Below are 17865 nucleotides of genomic sequence, written 5' to 3' on the forward strand. Positions count from 1 at the left end.
CCGGAGTGAGGGACTGAGCTAAGCCGCTCAGTTGTGTCCCATTCTTTGTGACACTATGGACTGCAGCCTTCCAGCCTTCTCTGTCCATGGGATTCTCCAGGCAAGAGTACTGCAGCGGGTTGCCATGCCCTCCTCCAGGGGATCTTCCCAACCCAGGGATCGAACCTGCCTCTCTTAAGTAGCTCCCTGACCAGGGATCAAACCTCCACCCTCTGCAATGGAAGGCGGAGTCGTAGCCGCCGGATCGCCAGGGAGCGCGCTCACTGAGATTCTTTAGGACACATCAGGCACACGGACTCAGGCTGGGTGGCCGTGCGTCTCAGCTCAGTGGTTGTTCAGCTGCTAAGTCGTGTCTGATTCTTTGAGACCCCGTAGAGCTCATTGTCCTCAGCAAAAAACGGGCAGAGTGAAGCCCCCGCCCCCTCACATAGTGCCATTCTGGGGACGTTTATCCTGGACATCTTTGCTGCCAGGGGAGCCGTCTTGACACCCTTGGCTTTCCACCCGCTCCACATGTGCTTGACATGGGGGGATTTCAGAACTCATCCAGCCTCTCAGTAATTCCATGCTGCCCCCACTTCTGTGTACCGCTGGGGCTGGCTGTCCCTCTGTCCAGCGCCGTCTGTGGCTCAGAGGAGGAGAGCATGGGGAACAGTTGCGGGGGTGGGGCGAGGGCACAGCCTGGGTACAGGATCTTGGAATGAACTTTATCCTCTGGAGCTCTTTGAGCATCTCTGGCCAGCATTCCTGGTATCCTGGCTATAGATAGGCTAGACAGAGTTGTATAGATTGGCCCCGCTGGTCATTTCAACAGCAAATTCAGCCAGTTTAGTGAGGCTAAGACAATGGCGATCTGTGAAACCGATAACTTAGTGTCAGATAAACAATGTGGCTGTTTGGCCTGGGTTTCCAGGAAAGATGAACTGCGGCAGACGTGCTGTTGCCTTGGTCAGACCACAGAGCCTGACTTTGGGTTCAGAAAGTTTGGTCGCTGACACATCAAATGATCAGTGGACTTCGTCAGATTTTCAGTCTTATACTCATTGCCCTTTCCCCTGTAGACCTGGAGCTGGTGTTTTCACTGTTTGAGATATAAAAACCCTATTTTAGTAGTTTACTTTTATATAAATTTATTTATTTTTTAATTGAAGGATAATTGCTTTACAGAATTTTGTTGTTTTCTTCAAACATCAACATGAATCAGCCATTTAATCAGCCATCGTAGAGGGTTTCATTGCATTTGTGAAGCTGAGAGTAGCCTGGGAGAGACTCTCTTGGGGTATTTAGTTCAGTAGTGTCAGCGCTTATGGAGATATTTTAATGACTACACTGCAGTCCAGTGAGCAGAGGCTTATTTGTGAAGATAGAAAACAGACAAGGTCAACCAAGTTTCTGCTTGGGTCCTTTCCCACCAATTCTAAGTTCCTCCTTATTATCAAGTATACTTACATTTGTTCGTTTATTGTAAATTTTAAAATTAAAAAAAATTTTGGCCATGCCATGTAGTGTATGGAACCTTAGTTCCCTGACCAGGGGTTGAACTGGCACCCCCTGCAGTAAAAAGTGCAGAGTCTTAGCCACTGGACCACCAGGTTTGTTCATTTATTTTAAGAAGTTGTTGTTAACCCAGAGAAAAGGATATTTTTTCCTTCCATCTGTCAATAGAATGTAGATAGATAGCCTGGCAAAGGAATATTTAATGTGCTTGTGGACATTTCTATGAAAGTGAAAGTCACTCAGTCATGTCCAACTCTTTGGGATCCCATAGACTATACAGCCCATGGAATTCTCCAGGCCAGAATACTGGAGCGGGTAGCCTTTTCTTTCTCCAAGGGATCTTCCCAACCTAGGGATCGAACCCAGGTCTCCCACATTGCAGGTAGATTCTTTACCGGCTAAGCCACAAGGGAAGCCCTGTATATATAGATAAATGTTTTTTAATAAAGGTGTTTAGGGGACAAGCTATGGTAAAAATGATGAAAGTTATTTCAGTAAAATCATCAGTCATTCACTGAACATCTTCATTTTATTTTTTATGCCATTAGTTTATTTACAAGCATATCTAGTGCAGTTGGATTTGTTCCTTAAAGTTGTTTTCTTTTGCACTTTACTTCAACCACTTTTTAGATCACCTACTGGAAAACAACATACAAAAGTAAGTTTGAATAAACATTTGAGTGTTATGCATTATAACAGGCCAAGTTTATTTTTTACTTAAAATATTTATATTTATTTATTTGATTAATAATTAATTAAAAGGTGCTTGCTCCTTGGAAGAAAAGCTATGACCAACCTAGACAGCATACTAAAAAGCAGAGAAATTACTTTCCTGACAAAGGTCCATCTAGTCAAAGCTGTGGTTTTTCCAGTGGTCATGTATGGATGTGAGAGTTGGACTACAAAGAAAGCTGAGCACCAAAAAATTGATGCTTTTGAACTGTGGTGTTGGAGAAGACTCTTGAGAGTCCCTTGGACTGCAAGGAGATCCAACAAGTCAATCCTAAAGAAAATCAGTCCTGAATATTCATTGGAAGAACTGATGCTGAAGCTGAAGCTCCAATACTTTGACCACCTGATACAAAGAACTGACTCATTTGAAAAGACCCTGATGCTGGGAAAGATTGAAGACAGGAGGAGAAGGGGATGACAGAGGATGAGATGGTTGGATGGCATCACCAACTCAATGGACATGAGTTCGATCAAACTCCAGGAGATGGTGAAGGACAGGGAAGCCTGACATGCTGCAGTCCATGGGGTTGCAAAGAGTCGGACACAACTGAGCGACTGAGCTGAACTGATTTATTTGAGGGCTTCCCAGGTGGTGCAGTGGTGAAGAATCCTCCTGCCAATACAGGAGACAGGGGTTCAATCCCTGGGTTGGGAAGATACCCTGGAGTAGGAAATAGCAATCTACTCCAGTATCCTTGCCTGGGAAAATCCCATGGATGGAGGAGCCTGGCAGGCTCAAATCCATGAGGTTGCAAAAGAGCTGGACATGGCTGAGCAACTGAATAGCAGCAGCAGCATTTATTTATTTGGCTGCACTGGGTCTTAGCTGTGGCATGCGGGATCTAGTTCCCTGACCAGGGATTGAACCTGAGCTTCTTGCATTGGGAGAGGTGTCTTAGCCGCTGAACCACCAGGGAAGTCCCTCCCAAGGATATTCTAAATAATCCACTTTCCCATCTTCCCCATATTCTGTAAAGTCTCTTAAGCATTATGGAGCTAACTCCATGGTGTGTCTATGTCTATACTTTCAGCTGTATCTGCATTTATGTGCCCCCGCTTAAAAAATATGCCTCTCAGACAAGTCTCAGATACTTTTGTTTTAGGAATCATGGTCAATTGTTGAGTTAAGCTATTTTCACAAGGAAGATTCAGAAAATCCCCCACGATGAGACTGCTCACTCCCCTACCTGTTGTTCTAGTGAAACCTGCAGGGGTCTTACCCCCTTTGACACCATAAGGACACCCGGCCCAAGCTGAGGCTTTTTCCTGGGAATTTGTGTTCTGAGCGGAGACGCACAGGGTTTGGAGCATTGTTAGCTGGTGGGGACTCCATTGCTGCCCTGGTTTGGCCTGCTTGTGTGCTTCTCCTGATTCTGTGGGCCACACTTGTAGTCTTTCCTGAGATCACCTCTCGTCTAAGTTAGGAAGGGAGAGAGAAGGAGGAAAGACAGGCAGGCACGCCTCTGATGCTAACTGAACATACTGTCTTGAGGAAGAGCCGGTTTTTCCAGTTCCGGATTTTGGCTCCCAACCCATCACCGTTGTGGCCACGTTACACGTTACAGTATGCGGCCTGCAGCCCACGCGACTCTCCGGGGAGTTCACGACATCCCAGATGGCCTCCACCCCCCTGTACTTTGTTGATGTTACAGAAACCTCAGCGTGCACTCACGGGTTCCTAATGCTTGCTCTGAGCCTCCGTACCTGTCTCCCTGAGGACCAGTTTGTGGACTGGTATTGACACCGGGCTGCAGTTCCAGGGGCCCAGGCAACGTCGCCTCTCTCCAAGGCTGGGTTGTGTTGAAGTTGCTTGTTTCCACACAGGCTGGTGGACTAGGACGTCACTGTCCCTGAGGAGGGCCCATCCAGGGTCCACTTGGAAGTTCTGTTCTCCCTCCTAACCCCTTACCTGGGTGGCTGCTCTCTGCTCCCACCAACAGTCCCCAGACCATCTGTATCCTCAGGTGAACACGAGGTTCCCACCATGTCTCTACATGAGGGTGCAGCCTGATCCCCTCCCTCTGGGCTGTCTCTGGAAGAATGGACAGACATTTAGGCAGTTTAAGAGAGTGAGTTTTCTTTTAGTATTTATTTTTGGCTGCACTGAGTCTTTGTTGATGCACGAGGTCTTTCTCTAGTTGCAATGAGTGGAGGGCTAATCTCTAGGTGTGGTGCGTGGGTTTCTCATTACCGTGTCTTCTCTCATTGCAGAGCGTGGGACTCTAGGCGCATAGGCTTCTTAGTTGCGGCTTGTGGGCCCTAGAGTGTGCAGGCTTAAGTGGTTGCAGTTTGCAGGCTCTATAGCTCTGGCTCAGAAGTTGTGACATTGGGACTTATTTGCTCCTCAACATGTGGAATCTTCCTGGGCCAGGGATTGAACCTGCATCCACTTGGCAGGTGGATTCTTATCCTCTGCACTGCCAGGAGAGTCCGTTTTTAGCAGTTTAAAAGACCATGCCTTCCGGAAAGAAGGCAGGGATTGACACTAGCCCACCTGTGTTCAGAGCACAGTGGCTGAAGGTAGATATGACCCAGATGTCCATCAGCGGATGATCAGAAAACCAAAATGTGCTCCATCCATATGACGGGATGTGATCCAGCCTGCACAAGGAAGGAAATTCTGACACATGATACCACATGGATGAACCTTGAAGACATTAAGTGAAAGAAGCTGGACACAAAGGTCAAATATTGTATGATTCTACTTAGATGAGATGTCCAACGGTCAGATTCATAGAGACAAGAAGTAGCACGGTGATTCTAATTCCAACCGATTTACATGGTGGGAATATAACAATGAGACCTAGTTCCTGCCAGCACGGTGCTAATGGTCAGCCCTCTTCCAGAGTGGGTACAGCCAGGTCCTCCCCTACCCAGGCTCCCTGTCGCCCACTGAATCCCACAGCCACAGGTGTGTATGGTGCTGTGATGTGGTGAGCATTGAGCCCTTGGCTCTAGCCTGGGCTTACCCAGGCTCCTCTTTGACATTGTTAGGCAAGTCCGTTAACTAGGCTGTGGGTCTCTGTGACCCGTCAGCAAGGTGGACACGACTCATAGTGTTGTGGAAACCAGTAATCGAGAAACCAAGCACCACATTCAGAGAGTTGGAAAACTCAGGTTTATTACACCAGTGGGCCCAGAGGAGTTAACACCCCAGGCTCTGAGCCCTGAACAAAGGGGTTATAGAGTTTTTATAGACCTACAATAGTGGGCAACACTAGCTGCTAATAGACTGGCTTAAAGTAAGGGGTTTCACGCGTGGGAACAGCAGTCAAGACGGGGAAGGGGATGCCTAACCTTTAACCAGACAGGCGTGATTAAGCAGGCTTGCAGGGCTGGACAGTTTCAAAGAGCAGGACGAGGGTGACCGAGATAAGCTCCAGTTCCTAGTATTGCAAGTCACCACTTTCTGAGACTAGGTGACCTACGTGATCCAGACTTTGTAAGGAGCAAGCTGAGTTACAGAGGCAGAACAAGCAGGAGGTTATGGAAAATTTTAACTTTTCCTCTTCAATAGGATCAGGATGAATATATGAGAGCGAGCTCTGATCTGATGGATCCCATGGATGGATCTGGATGGTATGGGATGCCAACTTGGGGCTGGGGGTAGCACTTGGCGATGGCCTCCATTCTAAGTGTGGTCTCACCCTTGAGTGATATTCCGGGGCACGAGGAATGCAGGCCCCAGGTTCTCCATTGGAGACCAGAGCAGCTGTGGGCATGCCCTTCTTCCCCACTCTTTGCCTTCCTTCCCAGGACAGGTTACAACAACCTCAGCTTGACTTTGGCAAGTCAGCTCTGTCAGACCTCCCCACCTGGCAGCTGGCAGCCCTTCAGATCAGACCCTGCATCTTCCTTGTCCTCAGGCTGATGGAGAAGGGAGAAGCAAGATGCTTGAAAGAGTACCTTGTTTTCAGCGGAGACACCTGGGGGGAGGGACCTGTGGATCCGTGGCTCCAGGTATCAAATCGAGTCCCTCTGTGGACCTTGGAAACTGTCTTAGCCTCAGGGTTCCTCTCTCTTCCTCCTTCCTTTCGATTTCATTGTTTTCCCACTCAACAAACAAAGGATACTTGTTAGGGAATATTTTTAAAAAATGAGCCAGGGCTTCCCTGGTGGTTCAGTGGTAAAGAGTATGCTTGCCAATGCAGGAGATGTAGGTTCAATCCCTGATCTGGGAAGATCCACATGCCGTGGCACAGTTAAGCCCCCACACCAAAACTACAGAAGCCCAAGTGCCTAGAGCCCATGGTGGCTCCAAATACCAGGGCTTCCGTGGGCCACGTCAGGTCTTCGGGGCGGGGGTGGTATTCCTGTCTGCTGGGCTGACTCCAGGGTTTTCTTCTGTCTGTGTTGCCTCTCTTGAACTGTGGGATCCTAGAGACCGATTCTCTGATCCAAAGAAATGTTGGTAGACCACTTTGTCTGAGGTTCCCGCAAGTCTGGGAGATAGAGTATCGTGCCATTAGCTCCCATGAACCCAGCTACCCGAGGTGCACCTGTGTGTTGTCTGCTTGTGTACCTGTGTCTGCTTGTGCTCACCCTGCGTGGGGTGGGGCCTGAGTCCAGAGCAGGCACAGGAGGCCACAGACACGTCAGTCCCTTCATTCACACGACGTCCACCCCAAGTGCACCAGGAGTAGAGGGAGCGGAAAGACTCCACTTCTACCTTTTTCTCCATCACAACACTTAACTGAGCTCCAAGGACGTAACAGGTGCTCAGTAAATGATGGGGATTGGTTGGTTCATTGATTCATGCTCTTCCCAGTCTGCCGACTGCTTACCCTTGACCACCTCTGAACTCCCGCTTTTCTCCAAGACAGAAAAGGGCCGTCCCTCTGCTTCACATTTAGAAGCTTGTCTGTGTCCCAGTCTGGAGGGATGACCGGACAAGACAGTCTGACCTGAGGGGCCCTCGTCCATGTCCACCCACCCGAGGGTTAAGTGGATGTGGGCCAGTTTTAGAAATCCTGGACCCTGTTGTGTGTCCATGTGCTAAGTCGCTTCAGTCACGTCTGACTCTTTGCAATCCCATGGATATTAACCTGCCAGGTTCCTCTGTCCATGGAATTTCTCAGGCAAGAATACTGGAGTGGGTAGCCTTTCCCTCCTCCAGGGGATCTTCCTGACCCAGGGATCAAATCTGAGTCTTTTACGTCTTCTGAATTGGCAGGTAGGTTCTTTACCACTAGCAGCACCTAGGAGGCCCCCCCTGGACCCTGTTACCTCTAGATTTTCCAGAAACCATCTCATTTCATCAAGCTTCTTTGTCAAAACTCCCCCCAGACAGAACTGTGTGTGTAGCTGTATTGACCTGGACATGTACCCAGGGCCTGAAAGGTTGTCAGTTCTGTTTTGTTCTTTGTCACAGTGATGGTGATGATGACAATGTCCTGGAGGTGCCCTGAGGCCTGGCCAGACCTTCAGGGGGACCAGTGTGGATCAGTCCATGGCTAGGGGGTGGCAGGAAGTTACAGGGCAGGTCTGTGTGCAGGCAGATCCCGTGTTCCCCAAGCGGAGCACAGAAGACAAAGGGCATTTGCCCCCTCCCTCCGTCTCCTTGCTCATCCACCCACTTAGAGTCTTTCACTCAGATCTGGGAGTCCAGGTGAGCAGGACATGGGCAGCAGGGCTGAAGTGCCCAGCACGTCCCTGCACAGCTCCATTGCCCCCCTTTGGGTCCCCTCAGGCGGCCCAGGCCGGGTGGTAGGGACAGTCCCTAGTGTCTGGCTGGCAAGTCCCCACCTGCCCTGCTCATCCAGGCTCCACAGAAGCTCCTGGCTGGCTTGGTGGGGAGCTGGTGGGGTGAGCAGCTAGCTCAACAAGGAGGAGGGGGCAGCTGCTGTTCAGCTCTGAGCACAGCAGCTGGCGGGGGCGGCAGGCAGGGGGAAAGAGTCTCTTTGGGGCTCTTCCTGTATCTCTGCTTATCAAATCAGAGGTTCTGGGGAGACATTGGAGATCCACCTGTCTCCCATCCCACACCCCATTCACACCCATGCACCTGAGGTCCGAGGGAATGTAACCTGCGGCTGCTGCATGCTTTGCCCTCGTGTTGAGAAGGACGAGGCTCAGAGACCAGAGCAAGGATGGCAGGCCTGTGTGCAGATGCTTTCTGTCTGGTTTTCCAGCTCTTCGGGGGTGTTTGGGTCTTTCTGAGCTTCCCTAGTAGCTCAGATGGTAAAGAATCCACCTGCAATGCAGGAGACCCCAGTTCAATCCCTGGGTTGGGAGGATCCCCTGGAGAAGGGATAGGCCACCCACTCTATTATTCTTAGGCTTCCCTGGTGGCTCAATGGTAAAGAATCTGCCGCAATGCGGGAGACCTGGGTTCAATCCCTGGGTTGGGACGATCCCCTGGAGAAGGGAATGGCTACTTACTACAGTATTCTTGCCTAGAGAATCCCCATGGACAGAGGAGCCTTGGGTCACAAATAATCAGATACAACTGAGTGACTAAGCAAGCAGGCACAGCTGTTCTCAGGCTTATTTGGGGAGGTGTTATTGGCCAAACTGGAGGGGCAGGGAGCTAGTGTGGGAGGTGTGGGGGGTGAGTAGGAGGTGACTGTGATGGTGGTGGCAGAGTTGGGTCAGGTTCTCAAGTGTGTCCTATAGAGAGCATGGAAATTAGGACTCAGGGTTCAAACCCTCTGTCACCTACTATCCCTGTGACTTTCAATGAGGTTTTTTATCCTCTAGGCCTTGTTTTCCTGTAGGCTTGTTGTCCTGAATACAATCATCTATATTTCTTTTACCATAAACATAAGTATGTGTATGACCCGTACATGCTAAGGTTGCAGTAATAATCGTTTCTGTTGCATCAGGTCCCCAGGGTGTCACGACTGGAAAGGAAAGCCTGTGTCTTTGCCGTCTGAGACTTTCTCCCAGGTGACAGTCCCTGGCTCCATCCCTGGCTGTCTGTGCCACCTTGGGTTTCTGGTGGCGCCCGGGGCCTGCTGGCGTCCAGCCACAGCAGCTTTGCTCTGCGGGGCCCATATGACTGGCCCTCAGGTGCACGCCAAGGTCAAAGTCAGTCTTGCTTTCTGATCCTGGGAAGCAGTGCTGGTTCCCAGCCTTGGTGGAACAGTGCCCGGGCGTCACGACCTCCCATTCCCTGGACAGCCTGCTGTTCGCTGGTGGGACGAGGGTTCTTTCTCTGCTCGGCTCCTCTGGGGTTCATCGCCTTGTCTCCGTACAGATGCTGAACAAATCGTCTGCATTCACCTCGGGTCTTTGGGTCTTCGGGTAAACGCCGTCCTTCAGCCCCGCCTTCCTGCGGCCCTCGAGGGCTCAGGCCTTCCCGTCTTGCAAAGTGCATCTTAGCTCAGGGCAGACGCCAGCCCGTTACAGTGCAGCCCTGCCCAGGCCGGAGGTGGTCCATCGGCCCTGCCTACCAGATGCACAGCCCCCGCCATGCTCGCCCCTCTCCTTTGACGCCCATCCTCCCCATCTCAGGGATGGCAACTCCAGTTTTCCAACTGCCAGGGTATAAATCCAGAATCATTTTTTAAAATTGGAATTTAACTGCTTTACAATATTGTGTTAGTTTCTGCTGTACAACGAAGTGAATCAGCCATATATATACCTGTAATCCGCCTCCTCCTGAGCCTCCCTCCCTCCCCACCCTCTAGGTCATCACAGAGCACCAGGCTGAGCTCCCTGTGCCATACGGCAGCTTCCCTCTAGCTCTGTTTTACGCGTGGCAGAGTACGTGTCAGTGCTGCTCTGTCAGTGTGTCCCATCCTCCCCTTCCCCTGCTGTGTCCACAAGACCGTCCTCTGCATCTGTGTCTCTAGTCCTGCCCTGCAAGTAAGTTCATCTGTGCCATTTCTCTAGATTCCTCGTATATGTATTAATATAGGATATTTGCTTTTCTCTTTCAGACTTAACTTCATTCTGTATGACAGGCTCTAGGTCCATCCACGTCTCTGCAAATGACCCTATTTCGTTCCTTTCAGTGGCTGGGTACTATTCCATTGTGTATGTGAACCACATCTTTTTTAACCATTTATCTATCATTGGACATTTAGGTACATGTGTCCTTCTGAATCATGGTTTTCTCAGGGTACATGCCCAGTCGTGGGATTGCTGGGTCTTATGGAAGTACTGTGGTTGGTTTTTTTTTTTAAGGGAACCTCCATACTGTTCTCCATAGTGGTTTGCAGTCCCACCAACGGTGAAAGAGGGTTCCCTCTGAGTCATTCTTGATTCCTCTCCCCATGTCCAGTCCATCAGCTGAACCTTCACCCCAGATCTGTCTGAGCAGCCAGGAACTGCCTTTCTCCCTCATGGGAACATCTCTGTGGACCACGTGACAATGCCAGCAAGAAACTCAGACCACAGACCAGGAGAAATGGATGCAAGTTTCAGATCTGCCACAGGTGCATGTGTGCTAAGTCGCCTCAGTTGTGTCCGAGAGGAGCCTGGAGGGCTACGGTCCACGGGGTTGCAAAGAGTCGGACACAATTGAGCAACACATGACCAATGTTGAAATATTGAGCTGCAATGTATTAACTGCTTGTTGTGTTCCAGACACCGAGTCCTTTACACAGACAATCTTATTCACTGTGTGACTTCACTTTTGTGTCCTTTCATCTCTAAGGAAGATGACCGTTCACAAGGAGGTGGTGAGGATGCAGTGAAATAATACACATGAGAGTTTTTTTGAAACAAACAAAAAAAAGATAATAAAGCACCATGGGCTGTGCATATGCCGTATTTTCACCAAAGAGCTAAAGAGATGATCTCTAGGCCTTTGAAGAGTCCATGCTGTGCAGAGGAGGGGTGTGGCAGCATGGGGGCTGATGGTGAACTTGATAGCCCAGCTCTGTGAGGGCGGAATGTGAGGCCCATTGCTGGTGCTTTGTCTGTCACCTGAGATCAGGGTGTCTGTCTCCTGGCACAAATGTGACACCTGGTGCAGGAGAGACAGGCCCTGGCAGCTGGCACTCTGGCCGGGAGTGGGAGTTCACTTAGCTGAGGGCAGGTGACAAGTGTGAGTAGTTGAATTGGCACATTCTTTAGCTCCCGGTCCCTGCAGAGAGGCTGATCAGGTCTGGGGTCTCCACTGGCAGGGTGAACACAGGAAAAGCCCCACACAGTGCCTGACGCCTACTATGGACCCAGTGAATATTAACAGGGGTGGAGGGTAGGGGGGAATAGGTGGGTAATGGAAGGGGTGCAAGGAGCAGCCCGGGCAGCAGAGAGGAGACTGTCTGTACCCCTACCACGGAGTCACTGCTGGCCTGCGGTCTGCCTGCTCGGCACAGAGAGGAGAACAGTGGCTACTGGCCGTCTGTGGTTTGCAACATTCTGAAGCAGCTGGAGTTCACGTCTTCAGCAGATGTTGTTGGATGAAGGAGTGCTAACTGTGTCTGACCGCATACCAGGCCTGATGGACATCACTGGCTCCTCGTGGCATTCCCGTGGGGCAGGCATCATCACTCCCACCAGCTGGAGGAGGAGACCGGGCCAAAGAGCTTCAACTAGTTGCTCATGAGGTCTGGCCACCATTTCTCATGGAAGAAAGCCAGAGAGACCTTTCTGACTCCAGAGCCTTCTTGTCTTTTCCATACTGAGACATCTGCAAAGAGCGTTTCCTGCTCCTTGAATTGCTAACCTGGGCTGTTGACCGTCTTGTCCAGATATTTCAAAGCCACACACCTAATTGGGTCCTGCATCTGTGACCCAGGCAGAGACCCATTAGGTTTAACCACTGGCCTCCCCTCCTCTCAGAGGATTTGTCCTTGTACACTGGGAAACCCGCCTCTTACCCTCTTTTAAAGAGAAATAAAGGGACTTCTCTGGCAGTCCAGTGGTTAAGACTCCACACTTCCACTGCAGAGGATGCAGGTTCGATTCCTGGTTGGGGAACTAAGATCCTGCATGCCACGCCATGCAGCCGAAGAAAAAAAAGAGAGAGAAGCAAAGGAGACACCAACATAAAGAACAGACTTTTGGACTCAGTGGGAGGAGAGGGTGTGATGATTGAGAGAATAACACTGAGATATGCACATTCAGTTCAGTTCACTCAGTCGTGTCCGACTCTTTGCGACCCCATGAACTGCAGCATGCCAGGCCTCCCTGCCCATCACCAACTCCCAGAGCCTACCCGAACTCATGTCCATTGAGTCGGTGATGCCATCCAACCATCTCATCCTCTGTCTTCCCCTTCTCCTCCTGCCCTCAATTTTCCCCAGCATCAGGGTCTTTTCCAGTGAGTCAGCTCTTCCCATCAGGTGGCCAAAGTATTGGAGTTTCAGCTTCAGCATCAGTCCTTCCAATGAACACCCAAGACTGATCTCCTTTAGGATGGACTGGTTGGATCTCCTTGCAGTACAAGGGACTCTCAAGAGTCTTCTCCAACACCACAGTTCAAAAGCATCAATTCTTCAGTGCTCAGCTTTCTTTTATAGTCCAACTCTCACATCCATACATGACCAGTGGAAAAACCATAGCCTTGACTAGATGGAACTTTGTTGGCAAAGTAATGTCTCTGATTTTTAATATGCTGTCTAGGTTGGTTATAACTTTCCTTCCAAGGAGCGTCTTTTAATTTCATGGCTGCAATCACCATCTGCAGTAATTTTGGAGCCCAAAATATAAAGTCAGCCACTGTTTCCACTGCTTTCCCCATCTATTTGCCGTGAAGTGATGGGACCAGATGCCATGATCTTAGTTTTCTGAATGTTGAGCTTTAAGCCAACTTTTTTCACTCTCCTCTTTCACTTTCATCAAGAGGCTCTTTTGTTCTTCTTTGCTTTCTGCCATAAGGGTGGTGTCATCTGCATATCTGAGGTTATTGATATTTCTCCTGGCACATTGAAGTGAAGTTGCTCAGTCGTGTCCGACTCTTTGCAACCCCATAGACTGTAACCTACCAGGCTCCTCTGTCCATGAGATTTTCCAGGCAATAGTACTGGAGTGGATTGCCATTTCCTTCTCCAGGGGATCTTCCCAACCCAGGGCTCAAACCTGGGTCTCCCGCATTGTAGACAGATGCTTTACTGTCTGAGCCACTGGCACGTTACCATATGTAAAATAGATGACCCATGCGAGTTTGGTGTATGATGCTGGGCACCCAAAGGCGGTGCTCTGGGACAACCTAGAGGGATAGGGTGGGGAGGGAGGTGGGAGGGGGGTTCAGGATGGAGGAGACACATATATGCCTTTTCATACATGATTCATACTGATGTATGGCAAAACCCATCACAATATTGTAAGGTAATTATCCTCCAATTAAAATAAATAATTTTTTAAAAAAGAGAGACAGAGCCAGGCACAAGTTAAAGGTGACGGACAGATTGAACTCTGAACTGTCACAGCATGGGAGAAAGACCATGGTGTAGAGCTAAGCTCAGTTCCAAAGACAGCAAAGGCAGCTGGGGATTCACAGCGCATAGGCAGAGTGAGGGCTCAGTGGATGGGAAGTGACCAGGGGGAGCCACAGGCTGGGGCACTCCTGCCAGCAAAGCCCAACAGGACCCTGGCTACCAGATTCAACTATCAAGGATAGGGGGAGTTCTGTAAGCAGACTTAACAGGATTCTTCCTAGAACCTGGGCTGGGCAGGCCAAGGACGGAGCCCAAGGACAAGGCCTTGTCAAAAAGAGAGCTCAGAGGAGCCTATCCAGAGCTTGGTCCCTTCCCAGCAAACACGAGGACAGGGCATGGTGAGACCTCGGTGAGAGTCCATTGACCATGGGGCGAGTCACCTTGCCTTCTGCATGACTTCCAGGAGCCAGAGAATTTGGCTGGACCTGAAGACAAGTCTGTGGGAAAGAATGTGGGTGTGGGACACACAGGAACCCCTGTGTGTGAGAATGCGGTGCGTTGTGTTTTCAGTGTTGTGTCCTCACACCTGTGTCTATAAGGAGATGGTCTTCAGTCACCGCACATGGTCAAGGAACAGGTGACCCAATCGTCCCCAGTTAGAGACAAGGTAGCGCCTGTCCACCCCTCCCCTCCCACGATATGAATTACATGTCCCCTAGGCCCCCTGCCCCAGCCACTAACCTAGAGCCTCCGGGGCCTGGGCAGAGATGGGACTTCATCATTAGTGGTGTCTGAGCGGGGTTAGTGGGGGACAAGCATCTCTCCTGTGAGCTCATGCAGAATGTCAGGACCAGGTCCGGAACATTCTTCCTCCTTCTGCCCCCCTCCCCTGTCCTCACCTCACATCACCAGCCCCAGAATCCTGCTTCCCTAAAACATTCTCTATGTTGAACTAGTCTGACCTGTTTCTGCCTGCCAGCTGCCCCGCCATGGAAACAGCAGAGACCTTGATGCGGTGGGATAAACCTGCGAAAGTCTCGATAAACACAACACCAGCAGGCGGCTAATGTCTGCATAGAAACCCAGGGGCACCGATCTCCAGCTGAGGCCTCTGCCCGCCAGATTCCCCACAGTCTTCCCCAAACAGCATCCCCAGGAGAAAATGTAGGCTGGACGAGAAAACACTGGCTGGTGAGACAGACAGGCTCTCTGTGCTGACCCCGGCTTTGCAACAACAGTGGACTCTGTGGCCTTCAGCTCTCGGCGTCTCTTCCCATCCATGCAGTGGGGGTAATCAGACCTGGCCCATCTCCCCAGGTTCTGCAAGGCTCAGGTGAGATCATGCCTGAGAGGTGCGAAGGAAACCCTGAGGGGCCACCCCAGAATGTAATTGGGCAAGAAGAGCCCCCACTGCACCCCACTTTCCAACTCCCTCTCCCAGAGTCACACACCTGGGCAGAATGCTGGTGTCCAACTGCTGTGGCCTGTGTTTGTGGGTTGTGCTCTTTCCTCTGTCTGCTTGGCTGGCGGTGTCTCTACCAGTGCTGGTGTGGGGGTCCTAGGATGCTTCAGTCTCCGGGCAGCTCTTGGCTCCTAGGGGCCAGTGATGCCAGCCTCACTCCCGTGGAGTACCCACGGTGGTATCCTGGGGGTCATTTTAAAAGCATTTATGTATTTGCTTCTTTGGCTGTGCTGGGTCTTAGCTGTGGTACCTGGGATCTTCAGTTACAGCATGGGGACTCTTAGTTGCCGTAGGTGGGATCAAGTTCCGTGACCGGGGATAGAACCCAGGCCCCCTGCATTGAGAGCGTGGAGTCTTAGCCACTGGACCCCCAGTGAAGTCGCTGTCCTAGGGGCATCTTGAGGAAGCTGTTGCAGAAGTTCCTGCACCTCTGCAGTGAAGTGGTTTCCGTCCAAACTATAGTGGTTGCCCTGATCCATGACATGATTTCACTTTTAATGTTCCCATTACCCAGGGTCAACCTCAGTCTGAAAATATTAAATTGAACATTCCAGAAATGAACAATTCATAAGCCTTCAGTTGTGTACTGTTCTGATCAGTGTGATGAAATCTCTCACTGTCCAGTTCCGTCCTGCCCAGGAGGTGGGTCACCCTCTTTCTCCCCCACATCCTGCCATTATTCTCCTAGTGGCCATCTCGGTTATCAGACTGTCCTGGCATTGCACTGCTTGTGTTCAAGTGACTCTTATTCTACTTAGTACTGTCCCTGAAGTGCAACAGTAGTAATGCTGGGGATGTGAATTTGCCGAAGGGAAGCCTTAACGTGTTGCTTCTTTTTGTCCACGCCATGTGGCGTGTGGGATCTTAGTTCCCCAGACCAGGGATCGGACCTGTGCTCCCAGTAGTGGAAGTGCAAAGTCTTAACCACTGGACCACCAGGGAAATCACTTAAAGTGCTTCTTTTAAGTTAAGAGGTGAAACTTAATAAAGAAAAAAAAAATCACATACTAAGGTTGCTGAGATCTACAGCAAGAGCAAATCTACTCCTGAAATTGTGAAGAAGGGAAAAGAAATTTGTGCTGGTTTTGCTGTCAAACCAGAAACTGCAAAAGTTAGCTTCAGTGCGTGATAAGTAAGTGCTCAGTTAAGATGGCAGAGGCATTCACTTTGTACAGTAAAATATTTTGAGACAGACTGACTCATATAACTTTTATTACAATACACTGTATTATTGTTCTATTTTACTTTTCATATTATTAATCCCTCACCGTGTCTAATTAAACTTAATCATAGGTGCATAGGAATAAAAAGCATATATATGTAGTTTGATACTATGTGTGTTTTCAGGATATCTGCTGGTGGGGTCTTAAATGTACCCCTTATGGCAGGGGGTTGACTGTGCTTGTTGCCCAGATAACTGGGGTTCCATTTCCTCACCTGAAATGAGGACTAGGAAGTCTTGTCTTTTTCCTGGCTATGCTGAGTTTTAATTGTAGCATGTGTGATCTAGTTCCCTGACCAGGGATCAAACCCGGGCCCCCTGCACTGGGAGCTCAGGGTCCCAGCCATTGGACCCCCAGGGAAGTACTGAGTAGTGGTCTTGAAAGCCCCTCCCAGCTCCTGGAAGCCTGTGGTTCTGGCTCACGTTTCCACATATCAAAGTCTCCGTCCTGCTCAAGCGTCCGCCTCAGCTGGGGGCGGCCCCATCAGTGCTGACGGCTGAATTCTGACTCCCCACCCCACCGCTCTGCATGATGGTGAATGCCTGCGTGTCCCCTCGTTCTCACTGTGGTGTGGCTGTTACCTTATCAGGTTGTGCATGAGGGCACAGGCGTCAGCCTACTCACAGCCTCCAGGTCAATCCAGGAGGAGCTGGTCCTTGCATCTCACATCTCCAGCTGTTACTAGATCCGATTGGTGGATGCCAGGTCCTGGCTCACCCTTTCCTGCCCCCACCCCCAGCTCTGGTCCATCCAGCCGCCCAGCAACTCGCGGTGGGTAGGGGGAGGGCCTCCCAGTCAGACAACCCCGTCGGCTCCCTGGCTTGGAGGAGGGAAAGTTGTGGAGGGAAAAAGCTTAGCTCCACCGTCCTGTGAGACTCTTCCATCCCCACGATGGTTTTTGGACGAATTAGGCCTGGAGAGGCGGCCTGTGGTGGTCACCGTGGCGGGACAAAGCTCTGCTTTCACCCGGCCTGGCTCCCTCTCTGACTTAGGAAAGACAGCAAATCCCAACAGGAGATGAGCTCATGTCCTCGCTGTCTGCCATGTTGACCTTGGCCAAGGTGTAACTGTCTCCCGACACCCCCACCCCCACAGCCAGCCGTGAGGAGCAGCAGAAGGCATGCCATTCCCTCAGTTTTCCTGCCCTGAGTCTCAGGGATGTATGAGGCCTTCGGGTCACACTGACCTTGTTCCTTTCTTCCTCTTTCCCGTCCTCAGGGTACGGCAGCTGGAGGGAGCTGGCCAAGGCTCTGGCCAGCAGAAACATTCCGGCTGTGGACCCGAATCTGCAGTTCTACCGTCCCCAGAGGCTGGGCCCCAAGGTACGTGGCAGGGTCAGCCGTCCCCTTGCTGCTGCCTTAACTTGGGTCCCCCACCCGCCCACCCACATAGCCCTGAGGGCATCCTCCGCTTTCCCGTGTTAGCAGAGGCAGAGCAGAGGGACGTCCTGGATGGCAGACTGGCGTCCCGGGCTCTCCTACCTTCTGAGTAGAGATATCCATCCTGCCCTCCCTCCTCAAAGCCTTTGTCATGTCAAGATGCGCAAGCTGAGCTGTCCAGGGATGTGGCCTCCATCTCTGCAAGAACAGGGGCTTCAGGAAGGACCAGCACGTCTCGCCTCCTGCTGGGATGACTGGGCTGGTCCTCCAGTCATGATCCCGGATGCTGGCAGCCAAGAGTC

The 17865-nt window shown here is 50.8% G+C and overlaps 1 protein-coding gene across 2 annotated transcripts in view; it reads left to right on the top strand.

Annotated features, from left to right (window-relative positions):
* B4GALNT3 (beta-1,4-N-acetyl-galactosaminyltransferase 3) overlaps positions 1-17865 on the top strand; it is a 103304-nt gene that overhangs the window by 60893 nt on the left and 24546 nt on the right. For both annotated transcript variants that reach the window (XM_055396001.2, XM_055396002.2), the window contains exon 2: positions 17403-17506. In XM_055396001.2, the coding sequence (XP_055251976.2) occupies positions 17403-17506 (104 nt within the window). The remainder of the gene's footprint in view (positions 1-17402; positions 17507-17865) is intronic.

Source organism: Moschus berezovskii, chromosome 6 (genome assembly GCF_049115385.1).
Source record: "Moschus berezovskii isolate FMDL1 chromosome 6, NW_MosBer_1.0, whole genome shotgun sequence".
Classification (NCBI taxonomy): Eukaryota; Metazoa; Chordata; class Mammalia; order Artiodactyla; family Moschidae; genus Moschus; species Moschus berezovskii.